At 45.9% G+C, this 27,509-nt stretch overlaps 2 protein-coding genes across 8 annotated transcripts in view; one reads left to right on the top strand and one right to left on the bottom strand.

Annotated features, from left to right (window-relative positions):
• The window catches only part of LOC140003284 (endogenous retrovirus group K member 5 Gag polyprotein-like), a 51,172-nt gene extending 45,041 nt beyond the window's left edge, over positions 1-6,131 (top strand). Inside the window, exon 2 of the mRNA XM_072042884.1 lies at positions 1,840-6,131. Coding sequence (XP_071898985.1) covers positions 2,073-3,752 — 1,680 coding nt within the window. The 5' untranslated portion in view covers positions 1,840-2,072 and the 3' untranslated portion in view covers positions 3,753-6,131. The remainder of the gene's footprint in view (positions 1-1,839) is intronic.
• Positions 6,132-10,019: 3,888 nt separating this feature from the next.
• On the bottom strand, positions 10,020-27,508 carry AIFM1 (apoptosis inducing factor mitochondria associated 1). 7 transcript variants are annotated; one of them, XM_038184374.2, is made up of 18 exons: positions 27,370-27,508; positions 25,266-25,408; positions 23,697-23,824; positions 23,294-23,384; positions 22,244-22,267; positions 21,011-21,123; positions 20,754-20,884; positions 19,929-20,019; positions 19,063-19,147; positions 18,325-18,401; positions 16,675-16,783; positions 15,873-15,980; positions 14,823-14,911; positions 14,600-14,740; positions 13,904-14,046; positions 12,099-12,223; positions 10,848-11,044; positions 10,020-10,252 (listed from the first exon to the last, which is right to left on the bottom strand). In XM_038184374.2, the coding sequence occupies exons 3-18, from the start codon at positions 23,781-23,783 to the stop codon at positions 10,181-10,183; spliced, it is 1,683 nt and encodes a 560-aa protein (XP_038040302.1). In that variant the 5' UTR covers positions 23,784-23,824; positions 25,266-25,408; positions 27,370-27,508; the 3' UTR covers positions 10,020-10,180. The 7 variants fall into 7 exon arrangements, with proteins under 7 accessions (XP_038040302.1, XP_038040298.1, XP_071898984.1 ...); XM_038184370.2 differs by lacking the exon at positions 25,266-25,408; XM_072042883.1 differs by lacking the exon at positions 25,266-25,408 and having other exon boundaries at positions 22,244-22,268; positions 23,298-23,384.
• Position 27,509: the final 1 nt, after the last annotated feature.

The following is a 27,509-nucleotide window of genomic DNA, read 5'->3' as shown; positions in this document are numbered from 1 at the left end:
ACGTCCTGTATGCCAATTCCCAACAGACTCAGCTGCTCCTCGGCTCTTGCCCAAACCACAGGGTCGGGCTCAGCTGCTTTTTGGGACAGGTTCCCCGCTTTTGTCAGGAAACGTCCGTCCTCTGGGAGGGGCCCCGAGACTCCTCGTTTCGGTTCATTTGCACAGCAGCAAGCAAAGACACTCAGCACCAGCTCTTTTCTAACGCCATGAAGCGAGCCCCCGTTCTTCCCTTCCCGGCTTTACCAATCCCGATTGTTTCCTGGGGAGAGAGGCGATGGAGCAAGCCCCCCCTCTCCTAGCCTCTCCTAGCCTCTCCTAGCCTCTCCTAGCCTCTCCTAGCCCCTCCTAGCCCCTCCTAGCCCCTCCTAGCCTCTCCTAGCCTCTCCCCCCCCTCCCCTCCTCTCCCTGGCTTCCCTCTCTCCCCTCAGGTATTTCTAGCCACGTCCATGCCCCCTCGGCCCCCCCCGCTCCCCTCGGCTCCGCTCGGCTCCGCTCGGCTGGGCTCGGCCCCCCCCGGCCTTGCTTCATTTGCATAGCCCCGCCCCCGATTGCCCCACCGGCCACTCAGCTCTTGGGGCCAGCCGGAGCCCCTCCTCCCGTGGAGGCGGCGTTAGCCCAGTGGCAAGAGGTGCTCACGTAACCCCTTCCCTATCGAGGCAGGGAGCCACTAGGGTCACGGGTTCGAGGCCTGCCTGGGGGGTTGACCCGCTCTCCCTGTTTTGCACACACATACTCTTGCTTACAATTCCTTCCTCTTTGCTTTCTGCTCTCTGGTGTGGTTTTTTTTGCGTTTTACTCCATTAGGAGCAAGTCCCTTTCATCTGCTAGATCCTGGGGATCCTGGCTGCCCAGCAGAATCTTTGCTCTTGGCCCCTTAAGAGTTACTATCTGGCATTGTATAAACTCACTTTAGGATAGAATAAAACTTGTGGTTAGAAGTTAGCAAGTGTGAGAAACACTCCGTAGCCAATAACTTCGGCTCAGGCGAGGATCTCAGTGAAGTAGTAATTTATTCGCGATTGCAAAGGCGGGCGCCCCACAAGCAGGAGAGAGCGCATCTACTAGTTCCAAAACACAGTTTACATATCTTTTGATGGCAGGACCCTCCGCTGTTTCCCCACTGAGTGGGTAATCCAGGTTCACAATCTATCTGATGCTTCACAAACAATGCACGGCCTTCAGTTGCCGGCCTGTTAAATTTCAAATTTCTTTGGACATTTTTACTGCTTGAAGTGGTAATGTTTCTTCACTTATCTGACTTGACTTGACACCGTGATTTTCACCTAATTGTCCTAAGGAGTCTGGTTGTGTGCATTTTACTAGGTCGCCTGCTAAACTTCCTTATCACTGTAAGCATATCTCAGTACCACCTTCCCTCCTTCTGAACAATGTAACTCTGCAAAAACAACATTTCTACTCCCATAATTCCCCCCTTTTCTGTAGAGGACTGGCTTGAGGATAGAGGTCACATAAACATTGAGCAACTAGATGAGGACGATCTTGCCAAATACAGAACACAGCTAGTCTAAGTTTAGGCAGACGGCGCCTGTGGTAATACGCAAGGCTGGCATCTGAGCCAAAGGGGAAGAAGAACACAGCGCCCTGGGGGCTATAGTTAGCCCTAGAAAGAGAACTTGTGGTTATAAGAATGCAGAACTGTCTGCACTAACAGGATATAGCAAAAACCAATCATGAGCTTAGCTTTTGTAATATGTATAAGCTAATTATCTTGTACTCAATATATATCGACTGGGCTATCTATTAAAGTTGAAGCATATTGATCACCCATATTGAGTGCTTGTGTCTTCCTTCCGTCGACGACAAATGGCGCCCGAACAGGGATCCTGCCCGACGGGGACTCAATACGAGTAAGCCGGAACTATAAGTCGACGGAAAATAAAGAGAAAGCCGGTCCTGATTGAAGAATTTAAGGAGTACTCGGATTTATAAAAGAGCCGTACAGGAGGTGACGAAGAGAGGATCACCCGGGACGAACCCATAGTGGGTCCCGCCGGAACGCTGCAACAGGTCTGCCAGAAGTTTTGCAAAGGAGCAACGGTACCGTGAGTAAAATGGAGAGACAAGCGGCTTATGATTTACTTAAATGCTTTTTAGAAAAGCGTAAAGTGCTAGATACAGATTGTCCAAAAGAATTACCTGGATTATTAGCATACGGGGTGGCAAAGGGTTGCTTTATCAATCCTGACACGGTGTTTGAACAAGCGGAGTGGCGAAAGTTTGGGGATAAATTGTTTGAGGATGTGATTAACGAGCAGAAGGCAGCTAAGGAATTAATGAAGCCATGGAGGGCTGTAACAAATGCATTAGCAATACATAAAGCAGAACAAAAGGTTGCTGCTGCTGCGGCAGAGTGCTTAGGGGGAACTAACAGTCAGAAAGAGCCGGAAATTAATCAGTACCCGCTACCACCTTCAGTGAGAACATTTACAATAACCCAACAAGGTGGGCCAGTGCCCAGTGCACCTCCACCTCCGCCAGAAGCCCCTGAAGCAGAGGGTCTAGAAAGGAAAATGAGCATGAATCCATTTTTAGACGACGTGCAAGGGCTAGGTAGAGAGGGACTATGGGCAAAAATAGCAGAAGAAGCCATACAGGAGGGTAATTATGAGACAGCGGCACAATTAACTCAGGCGTTCCGTGTAGTCTATTCTCCCCCCGATGCTCAGGGTAATGTAACTGTTAATATGACCAATTTAGACTGGAAATTATTAACCCAATTGCGCTCTACAGTGAGTGATTTTGGAATAAAAGGAGAACCTACACGACAGATGTTGGACTATATTTGGGGAACGAATATACTGCTGCCAGGAGATATACGTAGCATTATGAAATTAATATTAACACAACATCAGCAACTATTGTTTAACGCACACTGGCAATCGGTATGCCAGGAGTCTGTCGCTGTGGTACGACAACCAGGGGATCCACTACATGGGGTAACCTTAGATGAGCTTATGGGCCTGGGACCCTATTTTCGTCTTGAAGCACAGGCTTTGATGGGCCCCGATAAAGCTAAAGAATCCATGGGGCTAGCAAGGAGGGCCTTGGATCAAATCAGAGAACCAGGGGGAATTCCATCGTACATGGGAATCAAACAAGGTAGAGAGGAGCCTTTTGGGCTGTTTATTGATCGGGTTGCGAATGCCATACAAGCGGCAGGGGTGCCAGATTATCTCAAAGGCATGATTCTTAAACAATGTGCACTACAAAATTGCAACCCGTCTACGCGCAATATACTGGCTACACTGCCGAGTACATGGACAATAGAAGAGGGACTTGAAAGAATGGCACAAGTGCCGGTAGGACCACAAGCTATGTTAGTTGAGGCTATTAAACAAGTAGGGGAGAGTATCTCCAAGGGATTGAGACAGAATCAAGAACAAGTTTTCGCTGCCCTTGCTCCCTTGCAAAAACTGATGGGACCCCATGCATCAGGACGCCAAGCATTACGATGCTATAGATGCGGGATTGCGGGACACATGAAACGACAGTGCAAAACGGCAAACGTTTGGTGTCCGTCATGCCGCTCGAATACGCATAATGAATCCGCATGCCGCAAAGGAGGACAGGGAAACGGGAAAGCCAGCAGGAAGAGTTGCCCCGCAACAACACAAAAAGCGGCTTTCCCCACCACAGCAGCACCAACAGCAGCACCAACCGGAGCAACGAACCCTTTTGTCTCCAACCAGCCACAAGCGGGAGCTTGGGACTGGACTTGGCAACAGCAGTAGATGTTACATTACTGGACTCTAAACCAACAAGAGTCAACTCAGGTGTGATAGGGCCCGTGAAAATTAACGGCGAGCCCGTGGGTGCCATGCTTATCGGAAGATCATCCGCCACTTTAAATGGAATACAAGTGCTAACAGGACTAATCGATAAAGATTATACCGGGGATATACAAATAATCGTTTCGGCTATGTTTCCGCCGGTATTTATTCCAAAGGAGACGTGCATAGCACAGCTAATACCGCTACCCTACCTAGCGGCCAGCATTCCACCTGCAAGAGAAGCGCCGCGCAACAAAGGAGCATTTGGATCCACAGGCGGAATGGTCATGCTAACGGTGGGACTACAGCAAAGACCACGAAGGCCTGTCACCCTTAAATACAATGGGGAAACCCTAAGAGTCAACGCCCTATTGGATACTGGGGCTGACATATCAATCATCAGCACAGAGAACTGGCCTCTACACTGGCCAACAGTCGAGACAAGTACAACCATCAGCGGGGTCGGCGGAATGACTTTTGCTCGTCGATCCCCACCCCTACAATGGACATTAGGAGACAAAACAGTGGAGTGTACAGTCTCTGTATTACCGCTCCCAGATGGAGTGCATGCCCTGGTCCTGTCTGGGTTCCTAGCCGCTTCGTGAGACCTGTCGTCGAAGAAGGACCAGCAGAAAGAGGACCCCAACATGACCGAGAGAAGAATGATCAGTGCGACGATGCTGGGCTTGATACTAATGGCCACCGGAGTATACACCATAACAAAGATCAGTCCACATGACAATATGTGGGTCACTTGGGCCAATCAAACAGGCCAATCAGCATTTTGTCTGTCCCTGGCTACTGCCAGAGACCCCTTCCGAACCTGTCTCTTTGGAGTCCCAATTGGGGATCCAACGAGGCTACAATCATTGTTCAACAAGTATGTTCACATCAGTGGCCTCATTAATAAGGGTAATAGTACCAGAGACCTCTGGTGGAATACGACGTCTGAAGGGGTCATGGGGATACTAAAAAGATTAAATAAAACATTGCCCTGGGACCCGCAAGAATTAGACCTTTTGGGCTCGGTGACCGTTGGTAATAGCAGCCAAAACTGGACTCAGACATGTTTTATACTAAGGACTGGAGGCCAGCGAGGACAGTGGACCAATATTACAAGCAAGACGTATGGGTTTGATCCAGAGGGACCCTACTGTGGGTATAATGACAGCAGCGACAATGTCACTGTGTTCAGGGCCGGGGTAACCGCTCGGGTTGGTCTTCGGGGACCTAAGGCCTTACCCCCGGGAATATTTTTAATTTGCGGGGACAGGGCATGGCAGGGAGTACCAGCTAACCCAATGGGGGGTCCCTGTTACATAGGCCGACTAACACTTTTCTGTCCTAATCTACACGATCGACAATGGTTAAATTTAACTCGAGCAATGCAGATTTATCAACGATCTAAGCGAAGCCTAACAACATTGGGGTCTGATTGTAGAGATGATGTGCAGTTGTGGGGCCCTGCAAAAAGGATTTTTGCTGCGGCTTTAGCGCCAGGAGTGGCAGTTGCTCACGCTATGACTAATTTAGGAAAGCTTGCTTGCTGGGCTGTTAAGCAATCAAATGTTACAACAGAAATAATTACTGAATTGTCACAAGACATGGACAGCTTGCGGCATGCCGTACTGCAAAATAGAGCTGCTGTTGATTTTTTGCTATTAGCACAAGGACATGGATGTGAAGACTTTGAGGGAATGTGTTGCTTTAATCTCTCGGATCATGGTCAATCAATCCACGACCAACTAAAGTGGCTAAGGATTCACACTCAGAAGATCAAGGTAGAGAATAATTGGTTTGATAATATGCTTAGAAAACTGTTCGGTAATGTCGGAGGTTGGTTTATGAGACTGATCAAAGAAGGCTTACGCATCTTGCTAATAATCATATTAATCATAATTGCCGCAAAAATAATCTTTAGTTGCTTAACCAGAAAGCTTGAACAGCTATCGGAGAAGGTTTTTCTGATCCAAAATAAAAACGGGGGAATTGTAGAGGACTGGCTTGAGGATAGAGGTCACATAAACATTGAGCAACTAGATGAGGACGACCTTGCCAAATACAGAACACAGCTAGTCTAAGTTTAGGCAGACGGCGCCTGTGGTAATACGCAAGGCTGGCAGCTGAGCCAAAGGGGAAGAAGAACACAGCGCCCTGGGGGCTATAGTTAGCCCTAGAAAGAGAACTTGTGGTTATAAGAATGCAGAACTGTCTGCACTAACAGGATATAGCAAAAACCAATCATGAGCTTAGCTTTTGTAATATGTATAAGCTAATTATCTTGTACTCAATATATATCGACTGGGCTATCTATTAAAGTTGAAGCATATTGATCACCCATATTGAGTGCTTGTGTCTTCCTTCCGTCGACGACACTTTTCTTTTTTTTTTTTTTTATCAACCGTTGATTTTTGCAAAACCTTTCTCTAAGGTGTAACTTGGTAGATTTTTTCTTCTTCGCTTTCTTTGCTTTCCATCTCCTCATTATCACCTTATCTGAGTAAGGTGGTGGCTCCATGGTCATTTGTTTCCATAGTGCGCTTTCAGTTAACCACTGTACTAGTCCTCTTCCACAGGGGATAATGCAGCAACCAATGGCTGTCAAAACTCCTACAGCTACGATCAAGGATGTAAATATGGACATTACCATCCCTTTCCATTTACCAAACCAAGATTCCAACCATCCTGTGATGGAAGTGTCTGCTCCTGAATTTTCTGCCAATTCATCGGCAAGGGTGGTAAGCCCTTGCAATGCTCTTGTTACTGTGCCATCCGGAGCAGTATTGTTAGGGATAAAAGCACAGCAGCAAGCAAAGACACTCAGCACCAGCTCTTTTCTAACGCCATGAAGCGAGCCCCCGTTCTTCCCTTCCCGGCTTTACCAATCCCGATTGTTTCCTGGGGAGAGAGGCGATGGAGCAAGCCCCCCCTCTGCTAGCCTCTCCTAGCCCCTCCTAGCCTCTCCCAGCCTCTCCCAGCCTCTCCCCCCCCTCCCCTCCTCTCCCTGGCTTCCCTCCCTCCCCTCAGGTATTTCTAGCCACGTCCATGCCCCCTCGGCCCCCCCCGCTCCGCTCGGCTCCGCTCGGCTCCGCTCGGCTCCGCTCGGCTCCGCTCGGCTCCGCTCGGCTCCGCTCGGCTCCGCTCGGCCCCCCCCGGCCTTGCTTCATTTGCATAGCCCCGCCCCCGATTGCCCCACCGGCCACTCAGCTCTTGGGGCCAGCCGGAGCCCCGCCCCCCGAGGAGGCGGCGGTGGCTCACCGGCTTGAGGCGCTCGCATAACCCTGACCTCGCGACGTGGAGAGAGATCTGAGGTCAGGGGTTCGAGACGCAGCATGGGGGTGCAACGCTCCTCCTTTTGCACACACCTACTCTTGCTTACAATTCCTTCCTCGTTTCTTTCTGCTCTCTGCTCTGCGTTTTTTGCCCTTTTACTCCACTAGGAGCAAGTCCCTTTCATCTGCTACATCCTGCCGATCCTGGCTTCCTAGCAGAATCTTTGCTGGTGGCCCCTTAAGAGTTACTATCTTCAGAGACTTTAGGACTGACTGAAGCCTTCAAATTCACTTCCTCAGAAAAGAGATTAAACAAGGCATCGTCCTGAAGAAGATGGATCCCAGGAACAAATCAAATCCTGTTTTCCCCGTGCTGCTCCTGGGAGCCAGGACCAGATGTTCCCTTCCAGGTTCAAGACCTTCCCGGTCTGGACGGGAGCTACTTTTCTAATTGCCTTTTGTAATTTCTTCCATGACTTTCCTGTTGTCATCGATTTGAAGACAGCAGCTTGAATCGTTTGGCTTTGTCCATAGGCACCTCCTCCTCGTGCTAGTAAGTCATCGAGGACCAGGAGACGTAGCATTATTGCAGCTCGCATCGCATCTGGGTGGCTTGATCAGCGAGCAAGTCAGGAACCTTGGCGGTTTGGTCGGTGACGCTTTCAAATACTGCCTGCCCCCTTAGGATTCGATGTAGGTTGCACATGGCTATTACCTGCCGAGCTCCTGCAACCACCTCCTTCGGCTTCCAAGCGGCTGGCCCATAACGTTGGGTGATTCTCTCTGGAGGCCACTCATCTGTACCCCATTTCTGGTTACTTCCAGAAGCTAGGGATGTATCTCCTGACCTCTTTTCTCTTTTAAGATCATCCCGTCATTGGATTTCCAATCCCTTACCTTCGCGTTCTGGTATCAGAAAGAATGGTGGCCTGAGAAGTCCAACAGAACTGGTACCTTTGGAAGTAACAGGAAGTGCTCTGCAAGCTTGGCTCCCTTTTAACTGCTACTGTTATTTTAATGCCTCAGCTCTCTTAGGGAATAAATCAGCTTAGTAATTTTTATCTGGTGTGTAGCAATAACACATTTTCCCTGAACCCATGGGATGAAATGTCTTGGTTCGATGATTTTACCGGGTATTACTGTATCTCCAGGCCCCATCTTCAGAAGAGCAATTGATCTCTTTATTGCTATTGGCAATATTGGTAAGGTTTGTTGAGGACCAGTACTCCTCCAACATCACTACGCGCCCAGATTGATTTATCCAGTTCCACTGGTGACAATAAACGGTGGCTTCTGGATTGCTGCTTCTTCTGTTAATCACTGAAGCTGTATTGGAAGTCCAGTTACATCAGCTGTGTCCTAGGAATGCACTGTCAGCCTGATTACTCTTTATGCAATAAATGCTTTTTCCTGGATAACAGATTGCCCAAGGAGGCACATCAGGGTTGTCTCATGGCTCTGTTTTATTCACTTGCAGTTTGCTTTGGTTGCTAACCAACCAGCTACTTAGGTGCCAAGGGAACGGAGAGCCATGGCCACATATTTTCCCCTTGTGGCCCTCTGCATACCCATCAGTTAGTGAGGTTCTACACCTGACTTATTCTTGTCGGCTAAGGCACAGCATCAATCGTGGGACTCTTCAGGCAGTGAGTTGTCTGATAAGTTGCTCTGAGTGCCAACGAAAAAGACAACACTCACTAAGATCACGTATGCCAACGTTTTCCCAAGTCCTCAGTGTGTTTTTCCAGACAAAAACTACCCACCTCCACAGGAATGTGACCTCTCCTATTTACAGAATCAATTTGCCAGTTTCCCTCCAAAACGCATAGTTTGGACAATTTAATTCACCCCCTAGTTCCAAACTGACCCAACATTGCATCCCACAATTTGGACAATCAGTTATTTGGACTGGCCTTTCTGTTGGATACTCAGTCCTTGTTAGCATTTCAAAGTAACAGGCCAGCTTACAGAATTATTACCAGAACTCTGTGCACCTTGATTTACACAGGATTATACCAAAATCAAGTAAGCAGATTATTCAAAAGACCAATACTCTCTCCTGAGGACACTAATTCAGTACAGGACAGTTCATTTGTCCAGCCAAACCCTGGCTGATACGAGCCAGGATGCCGTTGGCCTTCTCTGCCACCTGGGCACACTGCTGGCTCATGGTCAGGTGCATATCAATTAACACCCCCAGGTCCTTTTCCTCCGCACAGCTTTCCAGCCACTCTGCCCCAAGCCTATAGCATTGCATGGGGTTGTTGTGGCTAAAGTGCAGGATCCAGCACTTAGCCATGTTGAACCTCATCCCATTCGCCTCTGCCCATCAACCTGACCTGTCCAGATCCTTCTGCAGGGCCTTCCTACCCTCCATCAGACCAACACTTCCCTCCCAACCTGGTTTCAGCTGCAAACTTTGCTCAGGGTTCGCTTGATCCCACCGTGTCACTGGTAAAGATATTAAGCAGTACTAGTCCCAGGACTGGTGGAAATCATCTCCAGCTACACTTTGAAATGCTACCTCTCTGGCTCCACTCCCCTGTATGGTGCTGTAACCCAGCTCTGCATCTCTTTTAACCTTTCAGGAACAGCTGAGATCTCAGTTTTATCAGAGAGCACCCCAACTCCCACACGGCAGCACGGGAGCTAACATGCTCCTGCTAGCACACCCTGGGTCTGGCATCACCAGTGAATGGTTCTCCCCACCCCCTCCAACCTGTTTTCTCCAAACCTGCACCAGTGTCCCTCTTCCAGCAGTCTCATAACAACTCCCAAGAGCACAGCCCTCCCCAAAGTTAGCCAGCAGTACTGAAAGCTCTCCAGCCAGAACGTGCTGCAAGAAAACAGGCACTTCTGCAGGCTTCTTCGTTGTTGGTAAGCGGGAAAAGCTTAGAGAGGCACACAGCACGCTCCCCTTTCAAAACCAGTAATGCACATGTGCAGGAAGAAGACATTTAAGTTAGAAGAATCTGATTTTATTGGTGCAAACATTAGAATTCTAGGTGATGGGAAATATTAACAAGTGCTCAGAGCAAGTTCTCCAAGATGAAGGGGTACACACAGTCAGCAAGAACCTGCTGCCCTACTCCTATTGCAGCGATTAAATTCTGGAGCTCAGTCTTCGTGGATGTTGAAAAGCTTTGCTACTTCATTGAGATCAGCATGCTCTTCCCCATCTTTGATGATCTGGAAGAAGGGAGCTTGCATTAAAACCTGTATATGCTATAAAAAAACAGTACTGCAAACCCTACACAGTCACCCAGCCAATGCCACACATTTTAGATCCTCTCTAAAAGCCTCCTGGTGACAATATATTGTCTGTGACAATAACTGCAGAGTGATCTCCCTGTCCTTATCTTAACCCTTGAGCCATTTTTTCATTATATTTTCTCCCCCTCTCCCTTTGAGGATGGGGAGTGAGAGAGCAGCTGTGTTGCAGTTTGGCTGCCCAGTAGGATAAAACCACCACCACCACCACATGACAACAGTATTTACTACAGCCAAATTGAAATGTAGCAATATCTGTCTACAACACAGACTTCACCAGCTTCTTTGTGAGGATCTTAATGGGACACAGTGTTGAAGACCTTCCTGAAGTCCAGGAAGACGATAGTCACTGCTCTGCTTTCATCTGCCAGACTTGACATTTCATTACAGAAGTTTATCTGCATTCAGTCAGTCTCATTTCATTTGGCAGATTTACTTTTCGACAAGCAAATCCCAGATCTAAGCAAGCTGAAAGCAACAGTCCCCCTGTTCAGCATACTAGTCCTGTACTGACCTTGCGAGCTATAGGCATCCTGTTGAAGATATTCCATAACACAATTCCCACCACAACTTTGTCCCTGAGGTAGAAAACGACACCTTTGCCATAATCTTCTCCTTCCTTTGGAACGTGAGGCGTTGGTGAAGCACTCGGAGAAGTGGGAACTTCTGAAGCTTCTGCTTCAGTTTCACTTTCCGATCGGATACCTGTCCCTAATGTAAAGATGTCACGTCAAAGAACCAGTGCAGAAAAAGGCAGCAGCTCCCTACCTGCGGTGATAAAGGCAGGCTAAAGAGAAGGCTTCTGTAAGAGACTGAGGTGTGTTTTTCTTTGACTTGACGCCAGCAAAAGTTAGGATTCTTTAACACAATAATGAAGCAATCCTAACACAAAGCATAACGCTGACAACTCCTGGCTTCCGTCACCAAACACGCTGTAGACTCACCGAACGGTTTGGGTTGGAAGAGGCCTTAATTCTGAACCCCTGCCATGGGCAAGGACATGAGCTGCACTACATCAGGTTGCTCAAATTCCCATCCAGCCTGACCTTGAGCGCTTCCAGGGAGGGAGCATCCACAACTTCCTTGGACAACTCTGTCCAGGTATCTAGCCATCATTGTAAATAATTTCTTCTTTCTATCATCTAAATCTACTCTCTCCTAGTTTAAAACTGTTACTTCTTTTTGTATCACTACACACCCTGGTAAAGTATCTCTTCCCCATCTTTCTTGTAGTCCCCCTTTAAGTAGCTTTCTGGGCTGCAGGCACACATTGCTAGCTCATGCCAAGTATTTCATCCACCAATACCCTCCTAAGTCCTTCGCCACATGGTTGCTCTCAATCCATGCATCACCCTATCTGTACTGAAGTTTGGGTTTGCCCCAACCCTTACAGGACCTTAGACTGGGACCTTGAACAGTCTCCTTCTTGCAGACTGTATATGCAAAATAAATATGCTTAGATTTGCACAATTTCTTTTGTGCATACCCTGATCAGTTTATTGCTGTGGAGGAAATTTATCTTGACTGGGAAAATAAAGTGTTTAATCTGGTAAATGAGTTACATGATGTGGTATTGGTGAACACTGTTTTAATCATGTTTTAACATTAAAACCAGCATTCAAAGCTTGGTCTAGAAAAGAAGCTTACAGATGATGTGTCTTAGAGTGCTCCGCCGTGAGATCAGACTGACTGTTGCCACTACACAGAACAAGACACAAAAACCTGCATGCACACAAACAGCTCCCAAGGAAGGCTGTACACCTACCTGATTGCTCCGTTGCAGATTTTGGTGTGTCCTTTGCTGTTGCTTTAGCAAAAACCCCTACTGTTGGTAAAGTACTGTCAACAAGTCCAATGGCTTCATACCCTACATCAGGGCCCAGATCACTCCTAGGAATGAACCAAATTAAAAAAAAAAAAAAAAAAAAAAAAAAGAAAGGTCATTTATAGGATTAGCATCACAAATGTAGGGCAAGTCTAACCCAAGCCCTAATGACAGTGTCATGCAGGAGGGATCATGGCACACACACTGACTAACACCACCTCTGATGCATATGTAGTGTGTTTATGTGGCAAGGTTTTGGTATGGGGTGGAGGGCATAGGGGAGGCTTCTGTGAGAAGAATCCAGAAGCTGCCCAATGTTAGATAAGGGCCCCGCTGCTGGCCAGAGCTGAGCCAATAAGAGATGTTGTTTGCACCTCTGTGACAGCATATTTAAGAAAGGGGAAAAAACTGCTGAGGAACAGCAGCTGGGAGAGAGAGGAGTGAGGATGAGCCCTGCAGACCCCAAGGTCCGCGAAGGAGTGGGAGGTGCTCCAGGCACCGGAGCAGAAGTCCCCTGTGGCCTGTGGTGAGGACCATGGTGGAGCAGGCTGTGCCCCTGCAGCCCGTGGAGGAGACCACAGTGGAGCAGGTGGATGGGGCCTGCAGGAGGCTGCGACCTGTGGAGAACCCCTGCTGGAGCAGATTCCAGGCTGGACCTGTAGCCCATGGAGAAGAGCCCACGCAAGGCGTTTTCGGTTTCTTTCCTTTGTTTCTCACTTCTCTAGCTTGTTAGTAATAATAAATCTTCCCATCTTCCTACTGTTTTGCCTGTCATAATAATTGTTGAGCGATCCTTATGTCAACCCTTAATCCCTTTTCATCGTATTTTCTCCCTCTTTCTCTTTGAGGAGGGGGAGTGAGAGCGGCTGTGGTGGAGCTTGGCTGCCCACCTGAGTAAAACCACCACAGCATACATCAGTGTGAAAGAAGTAATCAAGATAGAGCAAATCTAAGGTCACCAGTTTCAGAAGAAACCAGCTTAGCGAATAAAAACTTAAAAACTACTCTTTTGGAGGAAATTTAACTAATTCCAAGATCTGTGTATCATGACCCTTTAGAAAAATTAAACATCTGACCTCAGGATATGGATATGAACACTGGTAGACAGTTACTTGCCTGTAATTACTAGTTGTACTAAATTGTAATTAGTCATAAGTACTTGCAGAAGTCTTCCGTGTTGCTTGCTAAGTACTAATGTCACTTGAGACAGGGTCGAGGCAGAAGCAAATATTCCTCCAGGTTCTACTTAAGGTCATTTGACTAAACTTCTGGCATGTTTGTTTTATGACCACTAGACTTAGCAGCACAGACAATTATTTAGTGCATATTTGAGAGTGCATTTAAAGAAGATTGAAGAGAACTGCACGTTGCTTTAACACCTCCTTGAACTGGGCACCAGCTGAATTTGAACTCATGTGCTTATAGTAGTCGGTTCTGCCGTAGTTTGGGACTTAGTAAGCACAGTCTGTCAAAAGTGTTCCCAACTATGCTGAGGACAAAGATGCATTACACAAAACAATATGGGTATCTCTGTATGTGCATTTCTAAATTACTGGTCATAAATCTCAAATACAGACTGGGGAGAATGAAAGAAATACCAATAACATGCCAGCCAACTGTACAAGGAACCCAGCTCAGCTGTAGCTTCACTGCAGTCAGAAAACAGAACGTTTACAAGGCATATCTTGTCATAGCTCCTACAACATGGTCAAATAAGAAATACTAAAAGAAGAACTGAACGTTACCAGAACATGGACTGATGCCAGTAGGGTTTTGCAGCTCCCGTCATGTTTTCTCCAGCTAGCCTTCCACTCACAACAGCATGATCGTGGTGCTCTACACGTCTCCTACCTAGTTTGATATCATAGAAGCAGGCAGCATCCCCAGCCTTAAAGAGAGATTCATTCAGTGAGGACTGAACACAGACATCAAAAGCTCAAACTAATGCACAAAAGAAAAAAGGCATTGGGAGGAGAACCAACTCAAATAATGAACTGAGTTTTCCTAACAACCCAACTCAGACCTGCTCCCGCTCCCCAAGGCACAGAAGCTCCACCTTCTCAACATTTTTCACTGATCTTCAGAAAATTAAGACAGTATCAAGTACGCGTTTTTCAGAGGAGCCAGAGTCCTGACTCCCACCAAAAAGGCTCTAAATACTCCCATGCAACAGCGTAATTTGTGCTACATTTTAATTTACCCCAACTCCTCTTACACAGAACAAATATTCAAAAATATGCATTCATTACCACAGTAACAAAACATGCTGTAGTGCATGAACAGGCTCCAAGGCTGCTGGCAGGGTATGCACTACAAGTGGCCTCACTAACTTGCTGTTCTTGGCCTTATTCACTTAATTGAGGTATGTCAGACCCCACAATTCTGTGTGTTTTGACTGCATCAGCTTAACTAGCGGACAAAAAACTCCTCCACATACTCACCACCCAGATATTGGAGCGTGCCTGCAGCTCTGCATTGACCCGGAATCCTCCAAAGTCAGAATCCACCTCTAGACCAGCAGATTTCGCTAATTCCACATTAGGCTCCAGCCCTACTGCAGCCACAATGTGATCAGTCTCCACCTGTTTGAGAATTTATAATTACTATTCTAATTCTCTCAGTGGCCTCTCTGCAAACTTACCCATCCTTTGCATTTAAATTTACCTTTCGACCATCTTTTAGTTTAATCACCAGTCGATTTCCAGAGACAGAGACAGACTTGACCACGGCGTTAGGCATAACATTAACACCCTCTGGAAACAAACGTAAGAAATGTAATTACTTGCTCAGCAATAGTCTTCACATGAAGCAGATGTCCTTAGTGCAAACTAAGATGGAGGCAGTGCAAGAACCAGCTTAGGAACTGAGAGGAGACTACCTTATCTTTACTGAATCACAAGGAGAAAGAAATCCAGACAACAAGTCAGAAAGAGCTAATTAAATGACAGTTGAAAGTACATCTCATATGATGGCAAAGTCACATCCAGAAGAACTCCCTAAGACAGGTTCTCAGGCCATAAGGATATTTAATTACCTACTGTTCTGTTACAGCCAGACCCAGAGGTTCTACGAGGAAAGCTTCCACAAGGAGAAGAAAGTAAATCGGACCCATCAGTTACTGGGTCCTGTAGTTTGCAGCCCCAGTTTCCCTCCTTCCTCTGTCCCCACTCTACTGACCAATCCAGAGGAACAGGCACTACATATAGGAAACGGGGAAAAAAAAGGTGTCTCAGATCTTACAGATCAATTTAACACTACACTAAAGGTGAATGCATAAGGCATGGGGCTACACAATCCTTCTCTCAAACTGATTCTAGGCCAACTAGATTAGGCTGTAAGAAGGAAAATTACATGAGGCTTAGAGCAACTCAGAACTTGCAAGCTGTATCAGCAGTAGGGATCACTCTCTGTAGTGATATTCCAGGTGTATCACTGGCATCACCATGCATATTTGTTTGCCCTTGCCAGAGGAACAACTAAGAAGTGAGAACCCTGGCAGCCCTGTGCTACCCAAACTGCTCAAGGGCAAGCCTGAAACACAACTTGTTCTGTTCTGCACTTGGGCCGCCTTGCAACGGACCCAGTTTTCCTGAGACTCCACAGGCTGAACAAGCAGAGATCTGTGTTGTACAAAGAAGAGTTACACAACAGCCACTGATCTAAGCATCACAGCTCAGCCACTTGCAGAGGGGGAGCACTAAGACACAGCTTTACCTTTTCTGACCTTCTCTGTGGTCCAGTTGCTCAGATATTCAGGCAAGACTTTGCCCATATTGCCATTTTCTGGAAACAGCTGAATCACCTCCAGGCCTCTGGTTCGCGCTGAGAGGAAAGCAAAGAGCAGACTTCTTACATCTCATCAATAAAGAGCAGTAGCACAGATTTCAGGACACAAGCTTCACTTTGCTTTACACAAGGAGCTTGGCAGAGGTCTCCAAAACTGGGAGTTCTGGCCCCCACATTTTCCACAGGAATCAAAAAGTGACCATCCACTTTGTCACATACACCTGAAAACTCTAGGATAACAGACAGCAAACTTCAAACTAAAATGCTTAACATCCTTAACATCTTGGTTTCTTATTGAAATCCTGCAGAAGTTAACAGTAAAAGTCTATTCAGAAAGCTGTACGCGTTTAACAATTAAAAAAAAAAGTTCAGTTTGAAGTAATTTTACGATGCCTTTTAGTATGAGAGCACAAATATATTACTTTTTACAGGGTGGAATGACTTCGCGACATGCACTGGTCTGCAAAGCTTACAGAAAGCCCAACTTACAAAAACATTTGTAGTCAGGGTCTGCTTGACAGCTAATGAGAGAATTGAAAACAAGGCCAGCCCATATGGCCAACAAAAGGCATGTGCATCAAGGTTATTTCAGACAAATCACAAGTCCGTGTGAAAATTCAGCAGCTGGGGAATGAAAAGGAAGCTTAAAAAGTCAGGCTGCTTGCACTCAGTGTCTGTCACTTCTGTAAAGGTGCCAGATAAAGCAAGCTGCCTGCAGAGGCACACTTACCTCTTCTTCCCAGAGCACAGGCCAGCTCACTGCCAAGAAAGCCACCACCAATAACCGTGATGGATTTGACTTGTCTTGAAATCTTCTCCAGACTTTTGAAGTCCTCGACCTGAAAGATGTATTCCCATTTCAAATATCCTCAAATAGGAAAGGCAGCAGGGTAAATTCTTCAGTTTCTCCCTTTGAAATAAGAGTAGCCCTCTCCTTAGCTTAGAAAATGGAAGAAGCACATTTCCCTTGTTCCTCTATCATACAAAGAAAAACAACCTCTGGCTTCCCAGTCTCAGTGCAAACTTTTCCCTGTTCAGACAGCCTCAGATTCCTGAGTTTTCTCCCCAACTGTCAAGAGAAAATTAGAAGGAAATTTCCAGACACAAATGATCTGAAGTACACGCAGTACTGTAAGCACACCACAGATCACAACACAACTTTCCTGTGCCACAGTTGATCAAACCAAACCTGACAACTAGACCACAGTGCAAGTCCAGCACAGAGCAGCAAGATTCCATGGGGCTCATAGGTACCTTAAAGGAGGCTGTAGTGAGGTGGGGGTTGGTCGATTCTCCCACATGCCTGGTGACAGGACGAGGGGGAATGGGCTAAAGTTGCGCCAGGGGTGTTTTAGGTTGGATATTAGGAAGAACTTCTTTACTGAAAGGGTTGTGAGGCATTGGAATGGGCTGCCCAGGGAAGTGGTGGAGTCACCATCCCTGGAGGGCTTTAAAAGCTGTTTAGATGTTCAATTTAGCGATATGGTTTAGTGGAGGACTTGTTAGTGTTAGGTCAGATGTTGGACTCTGCGATCTTGGAGGTCTCTTCCAACCTAGACGATTCTGTGATTCTTATTATTGATTCATTCCCTGAACTAGACTGAGGAGAAACCTGTATATCTGTTCTAAACCCCACATTTTCAAGAAATGTGGAGCTTGTCAAGAAAAAGAATCTCTACTGTGAAAACAGAAGTCCACCAACCAACTTCTGTGTCTTTTATTCACTTTCTCCCAAGGCATAGGATGAAGGTGAAGAAATGCCATGAAGAAGACACATGCATTAGTTTATAAGCTCATCAGAAAACTACCCAAGACAATCCCAGATGTAACACAAACACTCGACTTCATACTCCACTCAAAATTCAACATATGAGAGCAATCTCTGTTCTGTTTCAGACTAAAGGCTGACCTCTTACCCATATGATGCAGAAATATGGCATACGCTTATTCAGGAGGGGTGTCAGGCTGGAGCACTAACCTAATTTACACCATCTGATCATTGTCCTGAAGGCACACGATGCTTACAGTCCAAACTGACTTGCAGTCTTAGATGAAAATCATAGATCTAATACTGCTCATGCGTTTAAAAATGCTTGGAAGGTACAACAAAGCCATACAGGAAAGAGACTAAAACCAACACCATAACACAGCTCTCAGGCCTGAGCTAAGGGTGAAGGTGGTGTCTGAGACTCTTAACTTGTTCACCCACCCAGAGAAAGGAATACACAGCAAACACACTCCTGTTTTATCAGCTGAGGGAAGCTGCTGCCATGGCAAGGCTGTCCTAGACCCAAAGCAGAAGAGTGAACAAGCTGAAAATCATGGTAGTGGTTTTAATTTCTTCAACCTCACCACAGGACTAGCAGAGACTGGAGCTTACCTTTCGGAAGAGTGTCAGCCTTTGCTGGACATCTTTTCCTGCTCTTTCAATGGCGGGCAGATTCCTTGGGGTACCACCTGAAGGGGAGGGTATAAATAGAAAGAGAGACTAGTGACTGCTGGCCCTGTCACTGTTTAGATCTAGTCAATGCAGAGCTAACTTCAGTCTGGGCTGTGATTTTCAAGCTGTTACAGTATGTTCTATTCACTGTTGTGCTCCGGGTTTTTACCATGAAAGATTTCCTGTGCAAGCAGCAGGTGACCCAAGTAACACAGCAGAAAAATAAATAAAAATCCAATGCTATACACTTCGTTCCACTAACTGGAGACAGTCAGTCCCGCTACATTGGGCTGCAGAACTGCTAGGGGTAGATGCTAGAGCAGTGTTCTGCCAAGGTAAAAGTTGGTTCTCCTTGCTACTGCCACAGGCAGGATTTGAAAGTGTTAAGCTGTACAGGAGTTCCTTTACCCAGCTGCTGGGGAAGTCACCTTTTCCTCCTTTCCTACCGATTTTCAGAGTAAAACTTTGAACGTCCCGGAGAAGCTGGCTCATGCAAGGCAAGTGAAAAACCCCATGGCACATTTGTTGGTCTGACTGTCCTTCATGTGACTGCTCGGCGAAGAGTTTGATACGCATGGCAGGAACTTCCTTGCCAAGTAAATGTCACTGAAATAAAAAGCCTGACACAACACAGAGTAAGGAGGAGATGAGAACAAAACACACACAAAAAACCCTTACCAGTGGCAATCAAACATTTATCATAGGATATCTGGGAACCATCACTGAGTTTCACCGTGTTGCCTCTAACATCCATATGCACAACCTGCAAAATTAAACAAGCAGGAGAGCTCAGGCTTCCACCCACTGTAATTCCATCCATTTGAGTTAAAATTGCACAGACTACTGATGAGAAAACTTGTAACATTCTTCCACCTTTAAGTGGCTACTATTTTTCTACTGGGAGGCAGAAGGGGGAGGGCGGGGCAGGCAGGGAAGGGAGAAGACTGGAAGGAGAAATTCAAAGAGCTTCTTTTGGCAGCAATAACAGATCGGGCCAATCTTCCCAGGATCTGACTCTAGAACTGATTCAGCAATAAGAAGACTGAAATCACTGAAGTCTTATTTTAGCAATATACAGAAAATTGAGGAGACAAATATAGTAGAAGCCTCACCATGAATTTTTTCACCTTTCTGCTGCCTCTGTACAATGCTCATGTTATGATCCATAACTCAGATGACACTCAACTCTCTTTACCTCTCCTTCTAGTTGATACATAGCCTAGTTCCAATTTTGCCACACCTTGTTTGTAAGCTGTATATATTCTCATCCCATGCACATACTCCAATCTCATCCTTCCTGCTTCAACTTCCCTCAGATCACTGCTATTTTTCATAGCTTTTCCTGCTTTCAAGCTTCACACATGCTGTCCTTAAGATTAGGGTAGTCCCAGATTCACTGTATAAATTTTTCACAACATTTTTCATATGCTCCTCCTCAGCCAGCCCCCCACAAGGGTTTACAGCTGTTACTTTTAAGCTTAGACCATGGGTTCTGCTTGGGAAGAGCTGTATGATGATAGAACAACAGCTAGTGATGCACTCACCTTCTTGCCACAGAGAACTGCTACTCCACCATTTTCTACAAAAGGCAGATCACGAGCAGGCACATAGAATGACGGTGGCTGGAAATATATGCTGAAAAAAGCTCAATTATCAAATGAGTTCCAGTTTCTCTCTGACACCAGCTATCTGGAAATTACCAATGATATGAAGACAACTCTGTGCACCTGTAACAAGCTCCAGAATTTATTTATTTTTAAAAACTAGCAGCTTCACACTGTTAAGTTCATGTATTTACTTCAGTAAGGGTTTATATCATAAATGTCACAAGGATCCAGTGAGATCCTAGGTTCCTAGAGCTCTGCTCTGAACTGTGAAGCTATACCCTCACCTATACCACTAACTTATTTCACAGGATTTCTCCCAGCAGCATATGATTAAGGGAATCACAGCAAGATTCAAGTGATGTTTAGCACTAAGCTAACACAACGTACTAAGCAGCACGTAACTGCCACCTCTGGAACATCTCAGCATCTCTGAGAAGCCCCTCTCCACATGCCTGCAGCCTCTTATTGTGGAGTCTCTTGGACTCCGCAACTCAGATGGTCCAGTGCAAAATATCACACAGGTTCTGCCCACAACATGCAACGATCTGTTCCTTCTTCAGTCACTCTAGTGGCAATGAACACTTCCATGCACAACCCAGGGCTCTCTTCATCGCAGGGAGACATGAAGTCTACTCAGTGATCTGTTTAAACAGCATCGCTGCTGTGTTCCTCAGAGCTCTCCAGTAGCTCTCTCACAAGAACACTTTTATCATCATAAACACTTTCATAAACACTCTCCTTCGTCTTTGCTAAGTGACATACCTCCTCTCCTTGCCATTCCACTGTTTGAATCGCAGAGTCTCCGTCACATTTGGATCATCTGAGAACCACAGTTCTTTGGAAAGGGGCGGACGCATGTAGGGCAATGAAGGATCTTCAGACACAATCAGCACCTTTAATTGGTCATTAGACTTATCAGTTGAACTGATGCAGGCAATGCCAACACACACAAGGGCTCCGAAGCAAGCATGGTATTCAGCCATCCACACAACTCTGCTCTAGAACAGGGCATCTCTTACCCGGGCACCAGGGTCACGAGCCCGAATGGATCGGGCAGCAGCAAAAGCAGCAGTTCCTCCACCGATTAGCAAGAAAGGAACATGAGATGGGACCTCAGGGTGAGCTTCTGGAGCTGCAGGTGACATATTAGACATTTTACTACAAATACAACATGAAAAACTGCCCAGCAGCAAAGAACAGAGTACACCACCGGACATCTTTCGCATACAAATTTCCTTTGTCAGACTGCCCTTCAAATACTTTCTCCTCCCTTCCCTTCCAGCCCAATATAGTTCCCATGAACCATGCTGCTGCTTCACTAAAAGCAGGCTCCCCACATAACTCAAACTGGCATATTTTATCAAACAGTTTTTCTAAGCTAGATCTACACAGCTGATCTCAATGACTACTGAGAGTTTTAGAACAGGCCAGCAGCACAGCTTACATCATTTAGCTTATCTGTTATAGATCTACTTTTCTCTGGTTTAAGAGTTTGGGAGGAGTAAGAACAATCTACATAGCAGGTTTGAATACTAACATTTGGACAACCTGTTAAATGCTTGTCCAGCAGACTCTCAAAGAGCTTCATTTTACTAACTGATCTATTTAAGCATGCTGCTTACGTTTGCACAGCTCAGTGAAGAGGCTGCAAAGTCAAGACCCCCAAAGTTTGTTTCTGGCATTGAACATGCAATTTCAGAAGTTTCAGATAGCATCAGGACATTCTCTGTAGAGTATAATCAGGATAGCGAAAACATGCTCAGACTCTACTTTGGCCAAATATTGTACTAGAAATCCAACAGTCAGGTTTTATAGTAAATCTGTTGAGTTAGCAAGAGAGACAGCCAAAAAAAGTATTCAGGAGAAAAGACCTCAGAATTCTACATGACAGGGTTGCCATTCAAATCAGGAACCAACGTCAAAATTATTTGGGAAATACAATCTGCTGAGTGTTTGATCTAGCTACACTTCCTCAGCACCTTTACGGACATAAATCAAGACCAAAACTCTGCACTGGACAATCAGTTTATAAGAAAACAAATTCTCAAAACCATACCAGGTATGGTTTAATAATAGGTAATAATAGGTAATAATATCCTAAGGTATATTATTTTTCAATTGCATTCCAAAAGGAGACCAGCTTTTGAATTCCTACCAGAATACCTTTCCCCTCACACACAAGTGCTGTTTCTAAACAACATGCAGTTAAATTGTATGTAGGAATAAGTCAAATATTACCATTAAGACCTCACCTGCTGAGCCCCGAGAAGCAGCACCTGTATGTGAAAAAAAAAGTCAACACTGACTTAATGCAACAAAACACAATCTAACAAGGATAACTTTAGGAAGTTGCAGATCAGAGCTGATTCAAGGAGACCACGTTATTAACAGACTCTTCACCATAAAGGGGCAGAGACTCCAGAAACATTGACTTACAGACCTCTGCTTCAACACCTAACCTCTCACTCTCTTTTCCAGCCTCAACCCTGATAAACATGTTTTATCCTCTTCTTCAGACCAAAGCAATTACTTTGCTGTCCTGTTTCCAGGATAATATGTTGGTTTCATAACCAAGCGACATAGAACATGCTATTTTTTTTTACGACCTGAAGCCACTCTTACTATGAAATACACCGTTCTTTGGCCCAACAGCTTAGACAGCGCAGCTTGAGATCTCATACACTACAAAAGACCTTCAGAAACTAACCTGTGGGCCACACAGTCTGCCAGGCATCAAGAGCTTCACTAATTGTCAAGATTCCTTCATTTACACATGACCCAAGCATGGTACTCCTTGCAGCCCCAGCCTACTATACATGGAACAGGGACATGGCACAGCACTGAGGGTTTTAGTGTTGGCAGACCATACTGTTCCCTTGGAATGTCTTTGCCAGACCAGTTAAGGGTGAAAACCCAAAGCAGGACCTTTTCTCCTTTCATCACGAAAGGTGTAAACTGCAGAAAGAAACCCCGAGAGACACACTACTTTTATCTGTAGGGATGTGTGTAAGGATACTTCATCTGTAACATAGAAACTATGCATCAGGGGAAGCTAGCACCACATTCCATGCTGAGAAGACAAGTGAATTCACAAAAAAAAAAAAAAAAAAAAAACACAAAAAAAAAAAAAACACACACAAAAAAAAAAAAACAGAATGCACTAAGAAGCATCAATGCTGTGAAGGCACAATTTATGCTAATCTGTGTTCTGAGAAGGGCTCTGTTCTATTTGTTTCAGGAGTCTCAAGTTAAGAGCTTATGGAAAATAAATCTAAACACAGAAATAACAAGCTAGTACCCACCAGGAGATGATGCATTTTCTTGTGATCGTGCTGTTATTGTTGTGACACGGCTGGTGAAACGCTCTTTGTTTTCTCTTAACGTTTTGTACACCTAGAGACAGACAAGAAAACACCTTGTACGTGTTACAGCATCAAGGCATCATTCGGCTTCCCGCACCTGTAAACTTCTGTTTTGGATTATTAAATGTAGAAAAGTTTATTGTAAGGCAACTTTTCCCTTAAGAACTACATTATTTGAGAATAATAAATCTGTAAAATTATTTGTCAATGTCCCTTGAAATTATTTGAGGCCAGGGAGCACAAGGATGGCTTAACTGAAGTAAATAACTAACTTGGTATGGCATTAAAGTACCCTCCCTCCACCCGCTCACCCAATAAAAACACATTTATTTAAGCATCTTACATAAGCTCCTGCCCCTGTGACTGTTCCTCCTACAATTAAGTAGAACAGTAGGTTGCTGCCAGCTTTGCCAGGAACACCTGAAGACATTAGTGATCTAGAAGGGTATCTTAGATGATGACACTGCAAAACTGTAGGTGAAGACAGGCAATGAGAGAAAAGAGAGGGAAAGTGCTGAGTATTAAGAAGAACTCTTGATTAAACAGATCTTGGGAGAAAGAGAGTATGTTTTCAGTTACTTTGTCTGTCAAAAATGAAACAAAAAATTAAAAAAAAGAAACATTGGTGCTACAGGTAGAAGTACGTATACTTACAGTTTTGGACTCAGAAGATAAAGACCTCTTAATTATTTAAGTCATCTTTCATGTTCAAAACAAAAGGTCTGGCTCAGATGAAGCATTGATTTTCCAGTGTGGACTAGGGGAGGGAGCTGGGAACACACATCTCTGAAGACTATCTAATTCCTTATTACAAGTAACAAAGATTTTGCTTTTTTAGCTTTTAGCAGATGATGAGTGGAGTTTAAATTAAATGTGTATATATATATATATATATATATATATAGTGACAGGTCACAGCTGCCCATGGTTTCTGGCCCTTCTCCAGAATTTTTACCCCAACCTTCTTTCCAGCTAGACAATAACCACAGATGTTCACACCACTAAAATGCTGTTCTATTTCACAAAGAAGCTTTTCACACTCAGAGGTGAATCTCTTCCTGAATGACAGAGCAAAGCTTCTTCTCCTTTCAAGTCCATCAAGAAATTTAATTGGCATCTTAATCAGTTTTTCCTATAGCTGCTGTCTTCAGCTCAGGCAAGACTGCTGATGCTACTCAGTATGAGTTGGCAGATGGAAGAAGTACAAAAGGACAATAAGGGCACATGAAGGAATATTTAATAGGAAAACATACTTTTCCTCCATGCACTGTTTTGAAATTCTATTTATTTCTCAGAAGTCTTCTGCATGGGGAAATTTCATTAGGAGAAAAATCACAACTCATAACTTTTAAATAAATATGATCTTCAAAGAGGAAAAAATCTTAACAAAGATTTGTATAATGTAATCTTAGGGCCTGTCCCCTTCTAGGTAATGCTTTCACTCTTCAGCTGTCGGGGAACTCTCTAGGTTAGGCTGGAAAGGTTTACTCTTTTGAATCTTTGAGTCAGACATAAACGTGTGCTTCTCAACACTGTGTTGATTTGGTATACTTACACAAGCTAAACACTAATGTTCTGAATTGAAATCTGTCAAATAAAGGTTTGTTTTGGTATTAGCAGCATATACCATCAAATTCTCACCGAACCATATGCTACTGTCACATACAAGACAACAGATAGAGCTGTAGTTAGTAAAAATGTGTGCCTTTATAATTAATAAAAACAAAAAACCACCACCACCACCACCAAAAAAGTAAGTTAATTTCCAGATAGTTCAGTTAGCTCCCTTCTATCAAGTTGACCAAAGGAAGAAATAGCTAGAAAGATAAAAAGCTAAGGAAAGTTAGCTGAAATACAACAAGCACTTGATAGGAGAGCATAGCTTTTTTCTATGAACTACCTTTCTACTTACATATACACCCGCTCCTAACGTTGACAAGCCCATAATAAGGGCAAAAACAGAACTACTGCCTTTGCCCCCAGGCACATCAGAGCTAGCCACTTGTCTGCTCATCTGTAGTCCTACGGGCACATTCCAGCGCTGCAACAAGTTGCCTAAGGAATACAATTTATTAGACAAAAACATAAAAGGATTGTCAATACAGAGTTGTGTTTTAAAATTAGAGCCCAAGTAATTTCTGAAAATTAGTAAATAAGCTATTTGTTTGAAAAGCACAGTATCATGTCACCGCAGTGATTTATTCTATGCCAGAACTAACAGCTACAAGACTGCTCCAGGCACCTGTGGATACCACAAATACAAGCAAGATCAAAAACTACTACAAACCAATTAATAGCAAAACCATCTGCAGTGAAGATCCACGGACTACCTCCTGCTGAAGGAGCCTTCCAGACACATATCACTGGGAGAGTACAGCAGAGATATGTGCGTACTGCGCATTTGCTTTTCTTACTCCCTGCTCTTCTGTCAGGAGCAAGTGCTGGTCTAAAGAATCATTTTCGCATATTCAGCCAGAACTTGCTGCAGTTTGGAACTGGGCTCCACTGAAAAGAGTCTGGCCCATCCTCTTGACACCCTCCCTTTGGGTATTTGCACACGCTTACAAGATCCCCTCTGTCTTTTCCAAGCTAAACAGGCCCAGCTCTCTCAGCCTCTCCTCACATGAGAGATGCTCCAGTCCCCTCATCATCTTCATAGTCCTCCACTGGACTCGCTCCAGGAGCTCCCTGTCCTCCGGTACTGGGGAGCCCAGAACCAGACACAGGACTCCAGGTGAGGCCTCACCAGGGCTGGATGGATGGGCAGGATCCCCTCCCTCAGCCTGCTCGCAGCACTCTTCTGAATGCACCCAGGAGACCGATGGCCACGAGGGCATAGTGCTGGCTCACGGTTAACGTGCTGTCCACCAGGACTGCCAGGTCCTTCCCTGCAGGGCTGCTTTCCAGCAGGTCAGCTCCCAAGCTGTACAGGTGCAGGGGGTTATTCTGGTGCAGGACTCAGCACCTGCCTTTGTTGAACTCCACGAAGTTCCTCGCTGCCCAAGGCTTCAGCCTGCCCAGGTCTCTCTGGCTGGCAGCACAGCCCACACCGTATCGGACACTCCTCCCAGTTTTGTGTCATCTGCAAACCAGCTGAGGGCGCGCTCAGTTCCACCGTCCAGGTCATTGATGGATGAACTGAACAGGACTGGGCCCAGTACGGCCCCGCTGGGGGCCTCCAGCCAGACTGAGCGCTGCTGATCACAGCCCTCCGAGCTCTGCCCTGCAGCCACTTCTCCAACACCGAGACACTAACATAGCCACGTTAGGACAAGCAGTAGGTACAGTTATACCAACAAAAAGTCCATTTGCCACCAGTTTTCTGAGGAACAGTACCACCGGGAGGAGGCTTTTGCTGATAGCAAAGGCATCCCAAACGAAGGGCAGCAGCAAGGGCTGCCAATTCAAATGCAGCCCAGTAAACCTTACAAGCAAGGCAACAAGCACATCTACTTGAACAGCCACATACCGTTTTATTTTAGGCTGAAGTATCAGATTAAACTTCAGTATTTCAATTAGACCCTTACCAGTGTCACAGCGACGGCTGAGCAGTGCTTTAACACCGCCAGCTGTGCCCGGGCTTCTCTGCAGAACACGTTCCCCCCGACACAGAAAGCAACTTCTGCCTGCTTCAGTGCTCATAACACACACACCGCTACACCCGCTTCATTTCCTCTCATATATCAGCGAGACAGAGCTGATTTGGAAGCTGTGAGCATCCAAATGGATGCGAGTAAACCAACCCCAGCTACACTACGGCTTCCTGGAACAGTCCTTGGGAACTAATGCACCTCAGCAGCTCCCTTGGGGCACGCCAGCCCCGCAGGCGCCGCTCGCAGCTCCAACACCACATTTATTTTATTTCATTTTTTTTCTGACAGGGCTCGCAGCGCCCACCTCGCTCCGCTTCCCCTACCGCAACCCTTTATCTCCCCAACGCCTCCCTGCGCGGCTCTCCCCTCCCACCCCCACCTTCCCGGAGCAGCCCCCTCACGCCTCAGCTCCCCCCCGCTCACCTGCGGCGGGGCCGAGGGGCCGCAGCGGCCGCCGCGCCCCGAGGGCTGCCAGGCGGCAGCACAACATGGCGCCCGCCGCCTCACCGCCAGCCGGCCCCGAGCAGCCGCCCCGACCCCCGCCGCCCCCACGGCGCATGCGC

The sequence above is a fragment of the Anas platyrhynchos genome, chromosome 10 (genome assembly GCF_047663525.1).
Source record: "Anas platyrhynchos isolate ZD024472 breed Pekin duck chromosome 10, IASCAAS_PekinDuck_T2T, whole genome shotgun sequence".
Classification (NCBI taxonomy): Eukaryota; Metazoa; Chordata; class Aves; order Anseriformes; family Anatidae; genus Anas; species Anas platyrhynchos.
Note: the sequence above shows the minus strand (reverse complement) of the source record. Positions and strands in the feature narration are given on the sequence as shown.

What these genes read in the sequence shown, in the direction of transcription:
- AIFM1 (XM_038184367.2), bottom strand. Translation starts at nt 27,505, where the DNA reads ATGCGCCGTGGGGGCGGCGGGGGTCGGGGCGGCTGCTCGGGGCCGGCT. An exon ending in TGCTTCTCGGGGCTCAGCAG is followed by an intron (nt 21,124 to 22,243) that starts GTGAGGTCTTAA and finishes TGTCACCTGCAG; the next exon opens with CTCCAGAAGCTCACCCTGAG. An exon ending in TGGCATCAGTCCATGTTCTG is followed by an intron (nt 12,224 to 13,903) that starts GTAACGTTCAGT and finishes GTTCATTCCTAG; the next exon opens with GAGTGATCTGGGCCCTGATG.